At 44.9% G+C, this 18,991-nt stretch overlaps 1 protein-coding gene across 5 annotated transcripts in view; it reads left to right on the top strand.

Annotated features, from left to right (window-relative positions):
- SLC24A3 (solute carrier family 24 member 3) overlaps nt 1-18,991 on the top strand; it is a 185,201-nt gene that overhangs the window by 111,377 nt on the left and 54,833 nt on the right. For 3 of the 5 annotated variants that reach the window (XM_049801139.1, XM_049801136.1, XM_049801138.1), the window contains exons 3-4: nt 11,443-11,517; nt 17,249-17,333. In XM_049801139.1, coding sequence (XP_049657096.1) covers nt 11,443-11,517; nt 17,249-17,333 — 160 coding nt within the window. Of the gene's footprint in view, nt 1-338; nt 416-11,442; nt 11,518-17,248; nt 17,334-18,991 lie in introns of all 5 variants that reach the window. The other 2 variants (XM_049801141.1, XM_049801140.1) reach the window with 1 other exon arrangement.

The following is an 18,991-nucleotide window of genomic DNA, read 5'->3' as shown; positions in this document are numbered from 1 at the left end:
GCAATGCTGTTTCCCTTGAACATTTTCAGGAGAGTGCAGTGTGCTGTGGTCTTGGGATTTATATTGCATCCCCAAGGTGGCTTTAGGTGCACGACATTGTGGTTGCCACTGAAGCAAATTACACAGTAAACATTTGGGGAAAGGCTATAATTGCCAGAGGGCAAGTTAAGCTAAACTAACAGGGAGGCAAAACAAAGAGCCTCTGGTGTGGTAGTCGTAGGACTACTGCCCGGTAGAAGGGCTTGGACAACTTTTTGTTGTGTTACTTAACAGCACGTGCGGTGGTTTTGGGTAGCCGATTAAACATCTGAGCTTTCTTTTGTCCCCCCTTTTTGCAGCTCTCCATGAATTCCCCAATGACATCTTCACGAATGAGGACAGGAGACACGGAGCTGTGGTCCTGCACGTCCTTTGTGTAAGTTTTGTGACTTTGCGGTTCTTCTCCTATCAGTGTGGACAGGGCTCAGGGCACTCACCGCAGGCTGATGCCGCGTCCTGCCCACAGGGACTTCTGGTCTCAATCGTGGTTGAGAGTGAATTTCAGTAACTACGCTGAGTATAATGTACTTCAGTTTTACATAAACCCTTTTTAAAAGCCCTGGTGCAGCCCATGAGCGCAGGCGCATGCTTTCATGTGAATAAACTCCTGTGAGTTGCTTTACTCCAGCCAGACCAGCTTGCTGAGGCTGTTGGGCAGCTGGGGTCCCCTGCCCTCCGCCCCCGAGCACGAGGATGCTGCAGGGTTGGCAGGTCAAGGGAGGACATTCATGTAACTGCTTTCAAAAATAAGTGAAGTCTTAACCCAGAAATTGCCCCCAGAAATCCTTGTGGTACCCCTTATGACATAGCTGTAGGAGAAAGAAATTAGAGAGGGTTTTCTGTTTAAAAGATTATCAACTGGATTAATAAAAAAAAGTTTGTGTCTCCAGAATTCCCCTGAGTAGTTAAGTTGCTAAAGTGAATTTTTCTTCCTGAATATATTAAAGATTGTAACTTCTCATTTATCAGCTTCAGGGTGTCCTGGATCCTCCTGGGAATTCTGGAGGACATCAGGCAGGCAAGGGATTTGCCTCAAAGTACAGAAATATGCCAAGACAACGGTAATAGATGCTATTGTAAAGACCTGAGAAATCTGTACAATTTTGGGCTTGGAGTTTTGTGATCTCTGCCCCAAACAAGTCAGTGTAAGTGGTGTGCATGGGTAAGGCCAAAATTAAAGATACTCAAGGTAAATTTATTTAAATAACCCTGGTCTGTCAGTCTACTAGACACTTAGCTAATGTTAGAGGACGTTGCCTTTGGCAACTGCAGTATTCTCGCAGAGGGAAGCACTGTCCCTCCAAATCTGTTCCTTGACTTTTTTTAGGTAGATGAAGACAATTCTTTTCCTTTTTAATGTCATCTTCATTTAAGAACTGCCAAGTTGGTACTTCTTGGGTGGAAGAGTCATTCTTAAGCAACCAAGAAGTTACCTGCTTCTAATGAATGTTTAAAAGCACTTAATTTTTAGTCAGCTTAAATGACCAATCACCATTAGCTATGTGCAATGATTCATGATTTCTTTTTAAGTATAAATTAGATTGTATTGCATATTGTAATGCGAGTGCTCTGTGTTATGATTTTATTTCAGCTAAATGGCTGCAAAAATTTGTTGAGTAACAACACTATTGACTTTGTCTGGCAAGCTCAAGGCTTCCAAGATTCCATGGGTACATTGAGCTTTGGGATGTTTTGGAAAGTGAGCACTGGACCCGAGCTGGATTTTTTAGCACACTCAAGAATGCTCCCAAAAATTCATATAAACCTTCTCTCAAAGTAGTGTCATGCAGCAGCTAGTCACCCAGAGCCTCTGTGCAGTTGGTGGAAAGAGAGACCCTTCAGAGGATCTTCAGTTCCTCCACTGTAGGTATGGGGTGAAGCTGCAGGCTGGATTTCACCTGCCTGGCTCTGGTCAGATCACATGGACTGTGAGCTGCTTCTATCCAGCAGTGAAGCAGGATTGTCTTAAACCACTGCCGCCCATATGCGCCGCACCGCGGCGGTCAGTGCCGCACATGGTGGCTCTCGTGCATCCCTGGTGTTGGTGGTTAGCGTGGTGCCCTCTTCTGAATGTCCAAATGCGGGGCTTGGGCTGGGCTTGAAAGAGGCATTGGGGACGGCGTTGGTGGAACTGAGAAGTGGTCCCAAGGAACGCCATCCTGGAGACCTGTCCATGCATCCAAGGCAGCCTTTGGTCTGCTCTTTTCCTACTTTTGGATGCTTGATGTTATGTCTTCAGGATCCATTTCACAGCCACAGTCAGCATGTCACGTAGCACTCTCTGTGGGATTTCACACCTACCTTGATGCACATCTCGGTCGGTGTGTGTTTGCATCCCAAGTGCTGATTATTTGTTTTCCTGGCAGTCAGTGCTCTGCAACTCCAACAGTTTTTGTGTTTTGACAGGATAAGGTCACTGTTGATCATCTGTTAATTCAAGGACCTAAATTAACTACTCTTAATCCGTACAGGAAGTGTGTAAACATCGTAACGTAGTCTTGAAAAATACTGATATGCTGTTGGCACCCTTGTAACTGTACTATGGGTAATACAGAAAAGTGTTATGAGAGTTGTTTAAGGAAGAGATTAACTATCTGCAGTTAAATTCACCTCTCTACTTGAAAAACAACTAGCAGACTCCTGTACAGCCACTCTAGGCAAAAAACGATGATTATAACAGCATGTCGCTACCTTGTAACCTCACATTTCTTCAATTTTCAGACAAAAATAATTTTTCAAAAATCTCTTGAGTTACAGAAATAAGTTTATAATGACACCATTAAAATATGAGTTGCTAAAACCGTTTTTAATCTCTATGTGATCCATACCTTTGAATGTGTTTTTCCAGGCTATTTAAGAGGCGAGACCTGGACTGTATTTTTTCATTATTATTAACAATGAAATCACACAGTATTCTCATACAGTTGACTACATAAAATAGGAGTTGGGTTATTTTCCAGTCTACTTTAAATTAGATTTGGGCTTCATAATCGCTCTCAAGATAGTTTTTATTCCACAGGCTTTTTTTTTTTGTCAGTTCTGAATAAGCTGAACATACTTTTAACATGTATCCAAATGGGGTTTGGAAGACTGAAATTTCAAGATGAACTGTCTACTTCAGAATACAAAGGAAAATCCGTTTTTAATGAAAATTAAATGTAAGCATCTGCTGTCCCGACAGAAACATATCCAGTTTCTTCTCCTCTAGCAAGCAGCAAGACAGATACCTCATTCCATTAGTGCTCCATCATTCTCCATAGCGATTTTATCGACCAAGAAAATTTGTTGACCACACTCCAGCTCATGTGTCCCCAGGGTGCAGGACCCAGCTGGATGCACCCTTTCTAGCACTGTGGTACTTGGGGGTTACTCCTCAGCTGTCGGAGGCTGTCACAAGGTGTATGGGTCCAAGACAGTGGGTATCAGCTGAGAAGTTTCCTAGTGTCTTTCTACCCCGAGCTGCCAGCTCCGTGAATCCCAAGGAAAGGTCCCCAAGCTTCACTGTCTGTGGCCCTGGTCCAGCCCCTTGGGTGGAGCGGGAAGCAGAAGCAGCAATGACAAACGTGTTGCCTTCTCCTGTAACAGAGTAACTGTTTGTAATCTATTGTCAAAGAAAAACTGATGGAGAAAATAGTCAACTGCCAGCATTTAGCAACCTGCCTCTTTAGTCTGGTTTGAAAGGGTATTGTATTGGGGTGATAAACCTCTAATTCTGGTTTTTACCTTCCAGTGATACAGTTACCAAACGTGTGATCAAACCAGAGCATGCGCAAAAATGCACTTTGTGGGGGAAAAAAGGATATAGACACAGAGTTGCATTGTCTCCATGGAAATTTCTTTGTGAGTGTGAGGAAACTGGACTGTAAGAGGGGCTTTGTGAGGGTAGGGAGAACAATTGAGTGATGATTAGCAGGTCTTCATCATGCTTCTCATGTTTATTGACCTCCCCTTAAACTGTTTTTATTCATTTCAGTAAAAACTTATTCTTTCTCCTCTCCCACTTTGCCCATACTTTCATGTTTATTTCTGAAAGACGTCAAGATAAAGCTGGTTTAACAGAAGCCAGAGAACCAGGGAGCAAATTCTACAAACTGAGGCCTTGGGGGAATGCAGTAGATGGCCTCTCAGGGGATTCCCAAGGCATCTTCTCCTTATTGTTTAATAAAAGTGAAAACACAAAGACCCCAGGAAATCCCATGGTGGGACTGTGCAGAGTTACTTAACGTAATCTGATGCTTCACAAAGATAAAAGTAAATCCCTAAACACTTCAAAAATCTAGGAAAAACTGAGCAGGAACAGTTTAGCAGTAGTTTTAGGTCTGAGCTGAAAATAGTTCAGTTTGAAGGAAAAGTGGGCCACTGAAACCATATTACAGGTTTGGAGACATAGTGTTTTAATTTCCCCCAGATACTTCTTTGAAGCTGATCAACTGATTGCTTCACTGCTATTAATTATTTTCATGTCTTCTCTGAGAAGAGGGCATGCTGCTATGGACAGTAACAACCCCGCTAAGTTGCTGGTTTGGGATGTTCAGTTTGGAGGGAGCCAGGGTCTGGATTTTGAGAGTCTGGGGCTGTTCACTGCTAAAGGATCAAGTGTACAGCCTGCAATCCAGGACCTCCCCACAGCTTGGGAGCTTCATTTTGCAATCTTAATGTTGTTCCTGACAGTGTACAGGTGTCTAGGCATTCTCGTAGCATATTGCTAATTTTTAGTTTGTTCCAGCAGATGTGTACTGATGCCTGTGCAGACCCCCAGCCCTACCGCGCTCACGGACGCTGGGCAATAGGCACCCATTAGCTCCGTCGGACAGGGGGTTGGAAATTGGTTCGCCAAGTAATTTGTAAGGGGTTTGCTGACACAGAGGAAGGATGGTTTGGGTATCACTGCGGGTTTCCCTGGAAAAAGCCCAATGGGATGGGCGCTAGCTTTCCTCCCTGCCCTGTCGCCGCTCAGCCTTCATCTGCCCAGCTGCAGGCTCTGCCCTCATCCCTGTGTTATCTCAGTCTTTTTGACAGTACAGCGTTGGTTCCCCTTTTCCCAGCTTTCTTCGGGCAAATCCGGAATGTGGTCCCAGGATGCATTGCGCTGCCGGTGTGAAGAGTCTGTGTGTGTGTGCACGCACAGTCGAGGTCGAGATTCTCCCCAGGCAGAGCTCCACGGCACGCTGAGCTGAGCAGGGGTGAAGGAGCGGTGTCGGCGCTTAGTGGTCCCTCATGCTTCTCGTTTGCCATCGTTCAGCGTAGCCATGGGAACGGGGTGCACCAACGGGACACCTGCCTCCCTTGTGCCAGCCGCTCAGAAAATGTAGGTCACTCTGGATATATCCTGTCTTTATTTCTGCGCTGAGTCAAAAACCAGCCGCATCTCATTTCTACAGCACAGAGCTGTCTCATTAGGGTGATGATTTTCCAGTGCCCCGAACGTGCTTGCTTTAGCGATGCTGCACAATACGGACAGCTTGCTGCTGAGCACATCGTGATACCATGGGCATCTGCTTTGAGTAAAGTTGGACTCTGTGGCTTCCTTGTTTGGTTGGGGTTTTTTTTAACTTCTCTTCAATAATGGAGTCTTAGGTGATTTTGTAATGCAGTCAGAACTGAGGAAAGCCCTATGCTTGGTTACAGTGGTTTCAGCGATGGCCCTTGGCTGTGTCCGCTTGCTGGGGGCAGCGGCCAGGGCCGGTCACCTCTTCCTTTCCCATCTCTCTTGGTAGGAAGGCAGGGCTGTGGGTATTGCTGCCTCCTACAGTATTTAAGTTTTCTTATGAAAAGCTTCTTGATTTAGCTCAGTAAAACAAGTTTTAATCGGAGTATGAAGACTGGCACAGGAAACTCAAAGGACTGCTGGACAAACATGAAAAATTATCATTTACGTCCCATGCAACAGAACATGTATTTTGAGTAAGATACTTAATCTCCTTTGGTGCAGAGATTGCAATTACTTCTCTGATGCTTTTTTGTTAGGATAGTCATTTTAAAATCAATCCTAATGTAATACTTAATCTGGTATCTGTAATCCTTTTATGCAGAGCCATTATATTTTTGTAATTTTTTAATGTCCTCCTGGGGAGGAAGAGTGTCCTTTAAGTATGTTGCCTGTTTAAAGTCTTCCAAATCTTCGCTTTGAGCTGAAGACAGCTAAATGATGCTGGGGCTGAGACTTATTTTTTTTGTGTTCTGTCCATCACGTTGTCCCCTGTTGCCATTAGACATGTCAGGCTCCAGCTCTGCCCATAGCACACCTGCGTTCCCCCAGCTGCTGCCTTTATCCCTGATGGCTGTTTGCAGGTGGAACAGGCTCCAGCAAGTGCTGCCCTGCTGCTTTCCTTACCTGTGCTAAACCTGCTGCTCCTGTGGTACCTGCAAGGACGGACTTGCGTGCATTGAAGGAAGAAGCAGTGGGACTGTTGGATTCTCAGGTTAACCTAGATGGAAACTCACACCACCTAAATCAGCTGCAAAATGTTAAAGCCATGCTGTTTGCATTCTCCACATTCAACATACAGAACAGACTTGCTTGCCCTGATGCTGGCTGTCTTCCTTTTTTCCACATAAAATAGCCTGGACTGATGTCTGGCCTCTGTCTTTATGAGTCTGACTTGACATGACATAGAAGTAAATTTTTTGGTTGTGTTCCTGCTGGCCCAAACTCTAAGCCTTATTTTGTGTTGTTTGTTTAAAAACCAACCAAACAAAAAAAGTCCCACCAAAAAACCCAAACAACTTTCAAGGAAGTAACAGTTATTGGCCGCATATGTTCACTTACCAAGGGTAGTTGCCAGTGTTTTACTTTGTGAACCAAGCTGTTTTCTAGCCAGACACTCCTTAGTTTTTGACACTTTGCGCTGTATTGCACTCAAGCCAGTTAAATAAAATTAGGGAAGACTCCCAGCCAAAACCAGATTTGTGACAACAATGAGGTCATTAAAAATAAATGCTCAAGCGTATAAGTCAGTGTGGGTTCAGCCTGATCTGTTCTATCAGCCTGGTGTTAAAATTTGCTGAAGTCACCCACAATAATCTTACTGACTCCAGCAGGCTTTGGCTCCGCTTTCAGCAGACACAGCAGTGTGGCATTCCCCACTACCTCCAAGAGGATTAGAGAATTAGGTGATGGCAGTTTCTTCACATTCGCTTTTCTAGTCCTTACTCATTTCAGTCCCCTTTTTGCCTTTTCTCTTGTACCCAATCCTACAAAGGCATAAGCATGGGTGGACAGAAGAAAATTCCCTTGTCACCTTTTTGGTTGTGGTTGTGCCTTCTAAAAATCAGAACGCAATGACACATACCTGCCTGTGGGTACTGGGATGTGTATGTGCCTAGCTATTGTTTGCACTGGATACAGTGCAAACCCCCACCTCTCTACCCCCCCCGCCCCCCCACCCCATCATTTGAATGTTCATTTAAAAACTCTCAAAAGGATTTTCCTAAACTTACACTGATGGATGTCTTGCACCTGATGTCCGTCCAAACTGATCGTATTTCTGGTGAACAGCGTGTATGATACAGTAACTTCGTATGATCTAAAAAAACAGTGAGAGCATACAGGAGGCAAAGACTGTGCATGTGCGCCACGTGTGGAGGCAGATGCCAAAGTGACCTGGTTTGGCTTTTGAGCATGTGCTTTTTTGGTTTGTTGTCTTCTCTCCATCTTCATTGCCTTGCCCCCCTTCGGGAGAACTTGGCTACCACAACAGCAGCAGATTGCAGGAAGCCCAAGCAACCATATGATGCCCTGCACTCTGTGACTGTAGATTATGTCAAATACAGAGGATGTCCTCAATTTATAGGGATGATGATGTACAGATTAGTGTTCTTGAAAGGCATTACTGTGTATTTGGGAAGGGAAAATGATGGCATGACCCACTGCAGATTAATATGATTAGCAGATCAAAAAATGCAGGCTGAAGTTGGGTACCCGCTATCCATTGTATTTCAATGGGATTTGGCCACGTAACTCTCTGGGGCTGTTTCTTATTCTTCTTCCTATGATGCATGATGTCTGTGAGCCATTTGCTTCCTTTATCTCTCTTCATACAGTTATCTGTTGGTTTCACGTCAGCAGCTAGTGCTCCCTCTACAAGATCAAGGTCTCTGCTGCACCCAGCAGAGTTGTAGACCTGGAGTTTTGCTTACATTCGTGGTCCTGTGGGCCACTTTGCAGTGTACGAGTTTCATAAAGTGTAAGTTACATTTATTCACGTTTATGAGTAGTGACATAGGAGCACAGAAACTGTCCTAAGTGACAGTCTAGCACTAAATCTTCAAGGTGGTGTCAAAATCATCCATTATGATGAAATTCCCATCTCTAAGTCTGCAAAAAATATACTTGAATTATTTTTGAGCTTGAAAAGTTTTCATGGCTGAGATTTTCACAGAAATTACTGGCCTTTTGCAGCAAAGTTGTAATTAAATTCTGTCAAGTTAGAATCTGGGTTTTTCAGGGGGTTGGGGGATTTAAACCTGTTCTGGAAAATTAAAACAAGAGCAAAAACCCAGGGACCATTTTTATTGTTGCTTTCCCTCCAGAAAAAAACACTCTGGTCTCCTCCTATCACCCAACTGTCATGGTTTAACCCCAGCCAGCAACTAAGCACCACACAGCTGCTCACTCACTTCGCCCCCACCCAGTGGGATGGGGGAGAGAATCAGAAGGAAGAAGGTAAAACTCGTGGGTTGAGATAAGAACAGTTTAATAGGACAAAAAGGAAGAAACTAAATAACAATGATAATAATAACAATAATAAAATGCCAATGCTAATAAAAGGATTGAAATATACAAAACAAGTGATGCACAATGCAATTGCTCACCACTCGCTGTCCAATGCCCAGTTAGTTTGCAAGCAGCAATCCCCCGCCGGAGGCCAACTCCCCCCAGTTTATATACTGGGCATGATGTCACATGGTATGGAATGCCCCTTCAGCCAGTTTGGGTCAGCTGTCCTGGCTGTGTCTCCCTCCCAACTTGTGCCCCTCCAGCCTTCTTGCTGGCTGGGCATGAGCAGCTGAAAAATCCTTAACTTAGCAACAACTGAAACCATCAGTGTGTTATCAACATTCTTCTCATACTGACCCCAAAACATACCACTATACCAGCTACTAGAAAGAAAATTAACTCTATCCCAGCTGACACCAGGACATGGACCTTCAACAGTAAACTTCAAAGATAAGCAAAGCAGGAGAATCTGTTGGTGATGAGGTAATAACTCTGCTTCGATAGGATTAAGACGCTTTTTCTAGAAATACTGGCCACTTTTCTCAGCTCTAGTTACTCACTGGAGCTGCACTACTTTTAAAATAATTCTATAGTGGTACATGGCAGGTGTTACAAAGAAGATGGAGCTCTCTTTGAACTTTAAAGTAGTTTTGTCTCACTTTGGGAGTGCAAAGACAAATAATGTAATGCCTGTGAGTGATACTGTGAAAAAGAAAGGGATTGATGCATGCCCGCCTGCTTTATTGGACCAGATGCCAAAATTACTTCTTGGGCTGTTTGCTTTCAGGCACATTACAGGTAGCTCTACAGGTGAGAAGCTCTATCTTTAAAAGAAAATAAAAAACCCCAAACAACCACACGGACTGAAAACCTAGCAAAGTGTTATGGAGATGTACGTTTCCAGTGTGAGGGGGATTTACGTGATCAAGTCAGACAAGGCGTGTAAACTCATGGTGGGGCAGCTCCGGAGCAGTACGTGCATCTCTGTGGTGACCTTGTGGGGGGACATAATGTCCTCTGATGCATGGGGGCGGTGAGCCTGCTGGCCTGCGCACAGGGTGCAGCCCCTCACAGGGTCCTACCTCTGCCAGAGGTGGCCAGCGAACTCCAAGAGGAGGAACTGGGGAGGAAAAGCTCAGGTGTTCATCTCTCCTGCCTCACCATGTGCAGCATTTCACATCCCCTCTTTTTGGACATAGGTGGTTTGTGCACAGCTGCTGCAATGCAATTTGTTACAGGTTTATGCCCTGAGCCTCACCTCTCTGTTTACATGCCCCAGATTTAAGGATCTGTTGTGCATGCATGCTTTCGCAATTGCATAGCAATAAATAAACCTTTGCCAATACTGTAGTCTGCTGGGAAAGAGATCCAAGGTGGTAATGTAGACTCTCTGTGGCAGGTTTTTGGTAGCACGTGCAGATTGTTTTCTAGTTCCTGTGGGGATGCCAGCTGTAACAGATATACTGTGTACCTGACACCGAGGAGTGCTGCAAGGGATGAGTGCTAGCCTGTCTTGCAGGTCTTCAGAGGGTGCAGTCGTCCTCTCTTCTCTCCCACTTCCCCCATTGCGTAGGACACTTGGCTTTAAAACTTTGCTGTGGCACTCCAGGGACAGCTCTCCTCTCCGCAGCATGTCCTCTGGGCAACGCAGGCAGGGCTACCCTGTTTGGATGATGCCCTTATTTCTCTGGTTTTCCGTATTTCTGGCTCTGTTCCTTTACTATACGTCGAAGTTTGTGTAAGGTGGTGAAAAAATAGCCTGGGTGGCCTCAGATACAGCTACACCAGTAAACTAGAGCGGGCTGGAATATGGGCATAAGCTCAGCTGTGATGGTGTGCTCTGTTAGGTAGCTGGCATGCTTTTCACCGGGTTTTCCCCTATGCCAACAAGCATTTTCCTGTCTAGTGCCAGGACGTGAGTCAAGGCAGGGGACAGAGGTCCTTCCCTCTGGGCAATATGGACCAGGTTATCCTCCTTGGGGAGGATGAGAGCTTAGCTGCTCTCGCTCCCATTATTAACCCATTATTAAATGCTGTGCCATTTGCCTGTCGGGGCAGAGATCAGGCCTTAGCATTTTCTGTTTAATAATACAGAGATACAGATTAAATGCTTCTTGCATGAAATTGAAGAGTTGATTGGCTAGGTGTCATTTCAAGTCTTGTGTTCCCCCTTTGGTTTCAGTCATTTGGAAGTTGTTCCTATGTGGAGATTAGCAAGAATTAGCACTGGGATTCCAGATGACATGCAAGGGCACTTCAGTCGCAGAAAACAAGCTCCTTTCCCCTTTTCAAAACGCTAGCATTTCAAAAATTACTCCTCTAGGGTTTAGATTTTCAGAGAATGCAATCATAAAAAAGCCTTGCGCTGTGCAACAGGGGGGGAAAAAGGAAGGCAAAAATATTTAAGTGTGGCTTAGCAATATCCAGAGAATTTAAAAAACCAAGAAAAGTAGTCTTTATGATGATGATAAAATGTTGGCAGCTTTGATAGCTTGTGAGAACTTTTGGATAAATACTTCATGATCTTTCTCTTAAATCCCAGAGAGCCCCATGAATTCTTCTTGCAAGAGCATTTTATTTTTTCAAAAAGTATGTACCAAAACAAACCTAAGATGAGTTGGGACACTGCACTTCGTTTCTGCTTGACAATCTCCAGACTCAACATTTTCTGTTTTCCTTTGCAGGCCGTATATATGTTCTATGCTTTGGCAATTGTCTGCGATGACTTCTTTGTCCCTTCATTGGAAAAGATTTGTGAAGTAAGTATTAGACGATGTTACTTAAACTTGTGTGCTGCTTTAGCAGCAGTTCTCTTTGAGAGCCTCAGAACATGATGACAGTGTATTTACTATTGTCTTAGAATGTTCCCCGTGCTTCTTGTTTAGTTGCTCAACACTGCATGTGTGCGTTGGCTCAGCTTCATGTTCTCACTCGCAGGAGATGGGCTGGGAGTTTGCTGGTGGGTAAACTTGGCTGACGCTCCCTCTTAAAGCTAGCAGTCGCCTCTCAAATAACAGTTCCTATCTATGCATCATACCACTTCTTAAAAACGGGGGCAATTTATAACATAGTGAAAAACACATTCTCTAGAGCAGTGATTCCCAAACTCAGCCCCACACTGCAGGCTCCCCGGCAGTGCTAGCTGCATCGTGGGTTTCCAGGTAATAAGCCCGGCAGAGCTTGTTAGCTTGTCCTGTGCTCTGCTGCTCACTGCTGATGTGCTCCTGCCTCTCTGGCTGAAGAAACCCTGCCCTTGAGGTAGGATCCAGCTGTTGGAGACTGAGAGAGGGTTGGGACGTTGTTTGTTGCCCATGTAGGCCTTTTATTTCTTGACTTTTGCATGGGAATATTGATCCACGGGGTGTTTCTGAGTTTCATATATCATTAACTTAAAACTTAGAAACCTCCCAAGTGTCAGGCTGGGAAAGAAAAAACACCCGAGAGAGTTCAGATGTGTTGGTATTTTAAAACAAAACAAAACAAAGAACACCCGGGGAGGGAGAGATGCCAGGCTCTCGGCCAGCTGACTGAGAGCTGGGTCCTGCCCTTGCGTGTGGTCGTGGGACCGGGGGCCTGTGCTTTTCTCCTGCTCCTGCTGTCCAGCTGGTGAGGACATGCACGCTGCTGCTGCATTCATGCTGGGGCTTACTGGCTCCCAGTGCAGCCACTGACACGGAGAGCTGCCTAGTCAGAGCAGGACTGCCCTGAGTAGACCCGTGCCAGAGCTGGGTTTGGCTGCTTGGACTTCAGTTAGAAATGAAGTCTTGGTTTAGGATCAGGACGCTGCAGATGTGCAGCACACTTGCTTCCTGGGGCCTTTTGGCTTTGCTCGTGCAATGCCCAGTGCAAGAGTTCACAGGCTGACGGCTCTCCAGGTGCTCCGACTGTTCACGCTGTGATAGTTGCTGTTGCCTCGTGTTTGTGTGTCTTTGCAGATGTCTCTTCAAAAACACTAGGCCTTATCCTTAGCTGATATAAATGAAAACCTCTGGTGATTCACCCCAGTAGAAATCATGGATCTTGTACCTTGCCTTCAAAGTCATGAGTTTCATACCTTGCGTTGTGTTGGTATTAGTTGTAAAGCAGCAGGAACAGCTAAGTCAGCTGTAAATAAGCTCTTGAACACTTCCAGCAATTGCAAGGGACTCTGTCCCTCTTTTGCTAAGCTTGGCATGCTGAAATTTTGGAAGACAAGGAGTACATTTTAGCCTAAATCAACTCGGACAGCTACAGGGTGAACACAGACCATGCACCTGAAGAGATTGGGAGCCCTATCCAATGTCAGTCTTGGGCAATGAAATCTGTATGTAGAAAATACGGTTTGGTCTTGCCAGTTAGACGTCTCTGTCAGCTGGAGGAGACGCCTGCCGATCTGCCTGGCAGTAAGTGTTGCTCATTAGGGCGTGGGCTGAGCCTGGCCCTGGGAGGAGGTGTGGGAGACGGCAGGAGAATTTATGCTGATAGCTCTGATGGAAGTTGTCTCTAAAATAATCTGATATTTGTAGTTCAGCATCCTGCCATAAAAGGTTTTTTTGCATCATAAAAAAAAAAGTCCCCAGGAAATCCCACCATTCTGGTACATAAGTATTCAGATAACTGAAGGGCGACAACACAAGGCAGGAACTTATGTCCTACAAAATTGCTGCACTCTCTAGGGCTGAATCTAGGCAAAGCCACTGTGAGATTCAGGGGGAGGGAATGGAGAAGTTGATGTGGAAGTGGGGATGGGAGATGCTGGAGATGTAGACATGCTGAGTTATTTAACCTCCTCTCTCCCAAGCAAGGGAACTCTGCTGGGAAACGTGGGTCTGGAAGACCAGCTCAGGTCACTGTAGATGGATGAAACCTGAGCTGAGTAAGTAGTGTCTAGGACAGGCTTCTATTCTGGGGTGCTGTCAATATGCCTAAGGACAGGCCTGCCACCCAGAGGGACACAGGTGGAGCCCAGGAGATTGAGGGAGACTAGTATTTCTCTTGACTGAGCACTCGTTAAATACCATCTATAAGTGTATTTTGATTAGTGGCCTTGCTTATGGCACAGAGGTCTGATCTGGGTCTGCGGAGTGCTAGCTCCTGTTACAGCTCTGCCATGGACTCTCTGAGTGACCTCGGACAAGCTCCATCGCTTCTCCACACCTCTGTATCCTGCAGTGGTCAGTAGAAATGTTGTTCCTTGACTGTATTTACAAATCATGATAGGAAACACCATGCATGGTGTTAATGATTTCTAACTCGACTGGTGGTAAACTTAGTTATAGTAAATGAGAAGCTCACACACTGGAGAAGACCCTCTCCTTTTACTGTCATTAGCTTTCCATAGGTGTAGGATCTGTGCATCACTCCACCTGCCCCGGAAGGCTGTTTATAGAGGTACAGGTGTCAGAATTATGGTGCCATTTGTTCTTCTGACAAATTCTCAGATGTGTTTGGGTTTGTACAGACATCTGATGTCTAAAAACCAAACACCCTCCCCATGTGACTTTAACATAGAAGACTACTTTCACTTGACCAGGTCTTCACTTTTTGGTTATTTGTTGCCTTCTCAATGGTACATAAGAACTCCTCATGTGCGTTAACGGTTCTGAACCATTGTGTTACCCAACACCACCAATAAAATAAGGTGTTAATAACAAGTTTTATTCAGTTGTGTGTGAAAGGGAAGACTTAGCGATAGAACACTAGATCTAGCATACTTGTATTAAGAAGTTACTGTACAGAAGAAAGATACTGCGTTATTAGAGATTATCAAAATGAGTCATATAAATGGATCAGAATTTTACTATTTCTATTGCTCCTACTTGATTCTCTCCCAAGAAAGGTTTTTCTCACCCAATAAGTGACCTTTGGGGGCATACAAGTCCTTTTATTTATGTATTTTATGCATAATTAAACAGTTCTGTAATTACATGATAGCAAAAGAAATGTGCATTCCTGTTTCCTGATCCAACTACTTTTGATTTTATCAGTCCAGAATGGCTTGTCTTTAAAGCATCCAGCTTTTTGTGGTTTGTCCTTGATGTTAGCACTCGAGAATTCAGGGGAAAAGGCTCAGGTCACTTCACAAAGGCCTCTGCAGCCTTTGGTATTATCCACTCTTGCCTGTTTCTCTAGGAAAGGGAAAGTTTTATTGTTGCCCGATGACAGCAGATTCTACCACCGTTGCTCACGCCAACCAGTACTCTCCCCCCATAAAGAGCCTGTGAAATGAGTAGGCTGACGGGGAGAGCCAGGGCTGCTTCATGAGGGAGAAGACCACCTGAGTCCTCCTCCATCACCTGATAAGACCTGTGATGTTTTCAAGGGTGTTCACTTGTTTGCTAGCTCACAAAAAATAATCAAGAGAGAGGGAGGGGGAAGAGAGCGCCTTGCAGGAGCTCACATCGAAGAGATTGTACTGGGTATGGCAGTACATGTAACGTGCTTAGCATGCAAACAACCGTAAATGGTAATGACTTGTTGCTGACCTAAGATCTACCATCAGTAATCTGACTACCACCTACTGTTGTTTCCAGCACAAAAGAATTCAGACCTCCTGCCTGAAGGCTTTTTTGGTCTTGGAGATCAACCAATAGTTATTTTACAGTTGCTCACAGTTTAGATGCACCAATTCTAAAATAAATGCCCTTTTTCTGGCTTAGCTTCATCTAGTTTGGAAAGCAGTTGTTGAGTTAAACCAACAAGGTACTTGCGCTCCCAAATGTGTGTGTTGAGATGAGAATTTGTTCCACGACACTTGCTATGGTAGACATTCACATTCTGTCTTAGTTCAGCTGTACTTACAATAAAACTCTGATTTTCATTTGTTTTCTAAACCAGCTGGTACTTCCATTAGCCCAGCTACTCTCTGTTATTGGCGTTAGAGAGTGTTTACATGACGCAACTAATGTCATACATCAATTGCAAACATTTGTCAGCAAATACAGGAGAATACATTTTTGCCTCCTACATAGTGTGCTGTATTTTCTGCTCTATTGTATTAACTTAATCATGATATGCATTGCTGTAACTTATTTAGGAGCTGTCCTCGAGGAAACCTACTATAGCTTTAAATTAAACCATCCCCACAGAAAGTCAGCACAGATGGTTACTGGGCTGATGGTCTTTTCTTTCAAAAGACACCTTCAAGTTGCAGACTGTTGTAGAATGACTCTCCCTATATTTCCATAGAGAATCCTGCAAAAGGAACTGGCCTTTGGGGATCTACTTCTGGTTCTATGAACTTCTTCTATAACGGTTTTAATCCTACTTAAAATTGCTTTTCATGAAGCTGTGTTTACCCAGGTTCTACAAGCTTTTACAGCAGTGCAGCAATGCCGTGGTCTCCCACTTAAGAAGCGTTCCCAGTGAGGGCACATCTTTTCCTTTTTCCTTGTCCCCATAACATATGTACAAAATTTTTTGTTATATGTGCACAGTCAGTGGATAGAGTTACTTTCCCTTACAGGCCTAGAATGTCCTTTGTGGCATCTTCAATCCAGATAAGGTTGGTGGGATGATTTCTGCAGTCTTGTCTCTGTGCAAATGTACTTTAGTGACGATAAAGTTGCAGAGAAACCCTGCACTGCTGCAGAGGGAAGAGGGGGAGGAAGGCTTCCTCTGCCCTGCCAGGCTGGGTGTGCTGCTTCAAACAGCTGGTTCTGCTAGGGAAATATCCCCACCATCCTCAGCTGTCTTCCCCTTGCTCTTACAATGGCAGCCGCTGACTCACGTGCGTGCAAGCAAGCCAGCTTTGTGTAGTAACAGCTCAGCAGTTTATGGCCGTATGGCAGGGGTTGGCTTTTTTTAGCTACTCATTAAACCGTGGAAGGTGCCAGCAAGGCATGTGGTCTTTAACAGCCTTGTCGCATTTGCTGAACAGTGACTTGTGCAGATGGAGCAGTGGGAATGCCGAGAACGTAAGGGAAGTAATTAACCAAGTAAATCTTTGGAAACGGCATGTGCCAATGAAGTTTTCATAGAGTAGCAGGTCCTTTCCCTTACAGAAACTGCCATTTTAGATAGTCCCTGGGCACTGCTAGGGGAAGGCTGTAGGAGGTAAGTATCTTTGATGGTGAGCCAAGTGAGAGGGGGTGAGGACAGGTTACGTGTCCAAGGCTGAAACAATACCAGAGAAGGTGGCTGGGGGTGAATCAAGCCTGAGCTCCAGCCCTACCCTTTACAGGCCAAAGTAGATGAGGTAGCTGTGTATTCATGGTCATGGAGGAGACAGAGAATTGTGACTGGTGAAACTGCCTCGCTGTTGTCCAGAGTACTGGTCTTTCTCTACTCTGTAAAGGGTATCACAGCCACAACCTGCCCTTTCTACAAGGAGATGCTAACTTAAGTAGCCAATGCCCGTGATGACTTTTTCCCCTATACTTAAACTTTATTAACATAAAACTTGATACATATCTGCAGTTTCCCACTCTTGGTGGACAGTTTAATGTTTCTAGTTTAATTCCTTTAGCCTCTCAGTGTTGTAATCAATGACTCTGATGTGTTTTTCTGCAGCGCTTGCATCTTAGCGAAGATGTGGCTGGGGCAACTTTCATGGCAGCGGGAAGCTCTGCTCCTGAGTTGTTTACATCTGTCATAGGTAACTAACCTGCTGCTGCTTCTTGAAACTTCCACATTTCCCTGGCTGTTTTTCGGAGTTGAAATGGGATTGCTAAGTGCCTGTAACATTCGTTATAATACCTGGCCCTTCCCTCATGGGCGCACACAGAACTAATTGTGAGGAATCCTCGCTAGATGAAATGGCTCTGGAAAAGTGCCTTTATCCCACAGCAGGGCTGCCTTGGAAGTGGTTTGATCTCACCCTGTCAAACCAGGGCCAGTAGGCAGTTCACCTTAACTGTCCATTAATCTACCTTGCTGTAGCACAGCCAAACTGCACAGCGCTGAGCTCTGCATGTGCAGCCTTCTCCTCTCCTGTCCACCCTGCTACGCTATCTGCCACGCCGTCTCCAGGACATAGCGTGAAATGATGCACCTCCAGCCTCCTGGTTTGGTGCCCAGATGAACTCTTTGTGTCCTCAGCTGCAGGTTCTCTGCTATCACCTCCACTCTGGTTAGTCTTCTAACACCACTTTCCTCTGGGAAAGCCAGAGTGAGGAGGAGAAGAGGGTTTGAAATGCTTTCTCACAGCAACAAGTTGGTCAGAGCATCACGCTACCAAAGCAGCTGTCTGCTTATGGGAAGTGTGATCAAGGGATCAGCAGTCCTTAAGTGTGTGAAACCCAGGAAACTCATGCAGTCCTTCAACAGCCTTGAGCTAAGAGGGGACTGCAGTCAGCTCTTATGAAATGATGCTGTACATATGCTACCTGATGCAAGAGGAAAGTGTTCTTGCAGTTTTACTTATCCACATCTCTATTGGTAGGTGATCATCAGAGCAGTGCTTGGGAGGTTAAGGTGGGCTCTCCATCACTGAGGAGAATTATTCTCAGCTTAGATACTTTCTCTAGAAGATACTTCTATTTCAGTCACAGCTATCAGATGCAGAGCGCAAATTAATTCATGCAAAGCTGCATACTCTGCAGAGAGGTCTGATTACGCAAGCAAAGCCTTAAAACGTAGGAACTTAAATTGGACCAAGCTGGGGTTGTATTCCAGTTAAGGATAGTGCAGTAGCAGCATGAAAATAGAACCAGATTCCTTCGGGCAGCTTAGAGAAGCCCTAACGGTCAGATCATTATCTTGCTGTGATATAATCCACCAGATACTAAGTGTCACTTGGCGGGTGACTGCTTCTGTGCAACATGTTTCTGAGAAAAGGGTAAAGTGGAAAAAAAATATCTGAACTACACTGGCTGGATAAGTACTGTTGGAGCCTTAAAAGCAAGCGGTGAATTTAAACAGACTGACAGCTAGCAGGAGATGGAGTGTTATTTTTAGGCTCACTTCCTAAGGAAAGAATTTTGTGCAGTACCATGATGCATGTGTCTGTCAGTTCGTCTCCCTCACCATTAACCTCATTGACCAATTTTAACCAAATTTGACAGAAGAGCTCTGAAAGGAGCTTGTAACATAGCCCCATAACTCATCCTGAGAGGCATCATTCAGCGTGCAAGTAGCTAGTGGCCAGGCAGCTCTGACTCAGCTCCAGCTCAAGCTTCTACTTGCCTGTTGAAGCTGGTAGGGATGGAGATATGCAGAAGATCAGAGTACCAGTGAGGGGATGTGTTATGGGAGATAGTTTCCTGCAGATTTGTGTCCGACCAGCTGCTCCCATGGAGCTTACTGTCTTTTATG

Source organism: Accipiter gentilis, chromosome 5, assembly GCF_929443795.1.
Source record: "Accipiter gentilis chromosome 5, bAccGen1.1, whole genome shotgun sequence".
Lineage (NCBI taxonomy): Eukaryota > Metazoa > Chordata > Aves > Accipitriformes > Accipitridae > Astur > Astur gentilis.
Note: the sequence above shows the minus strand (reverse complement) of the source record. Positions and strands in the feature narration are given on the sequence as shown.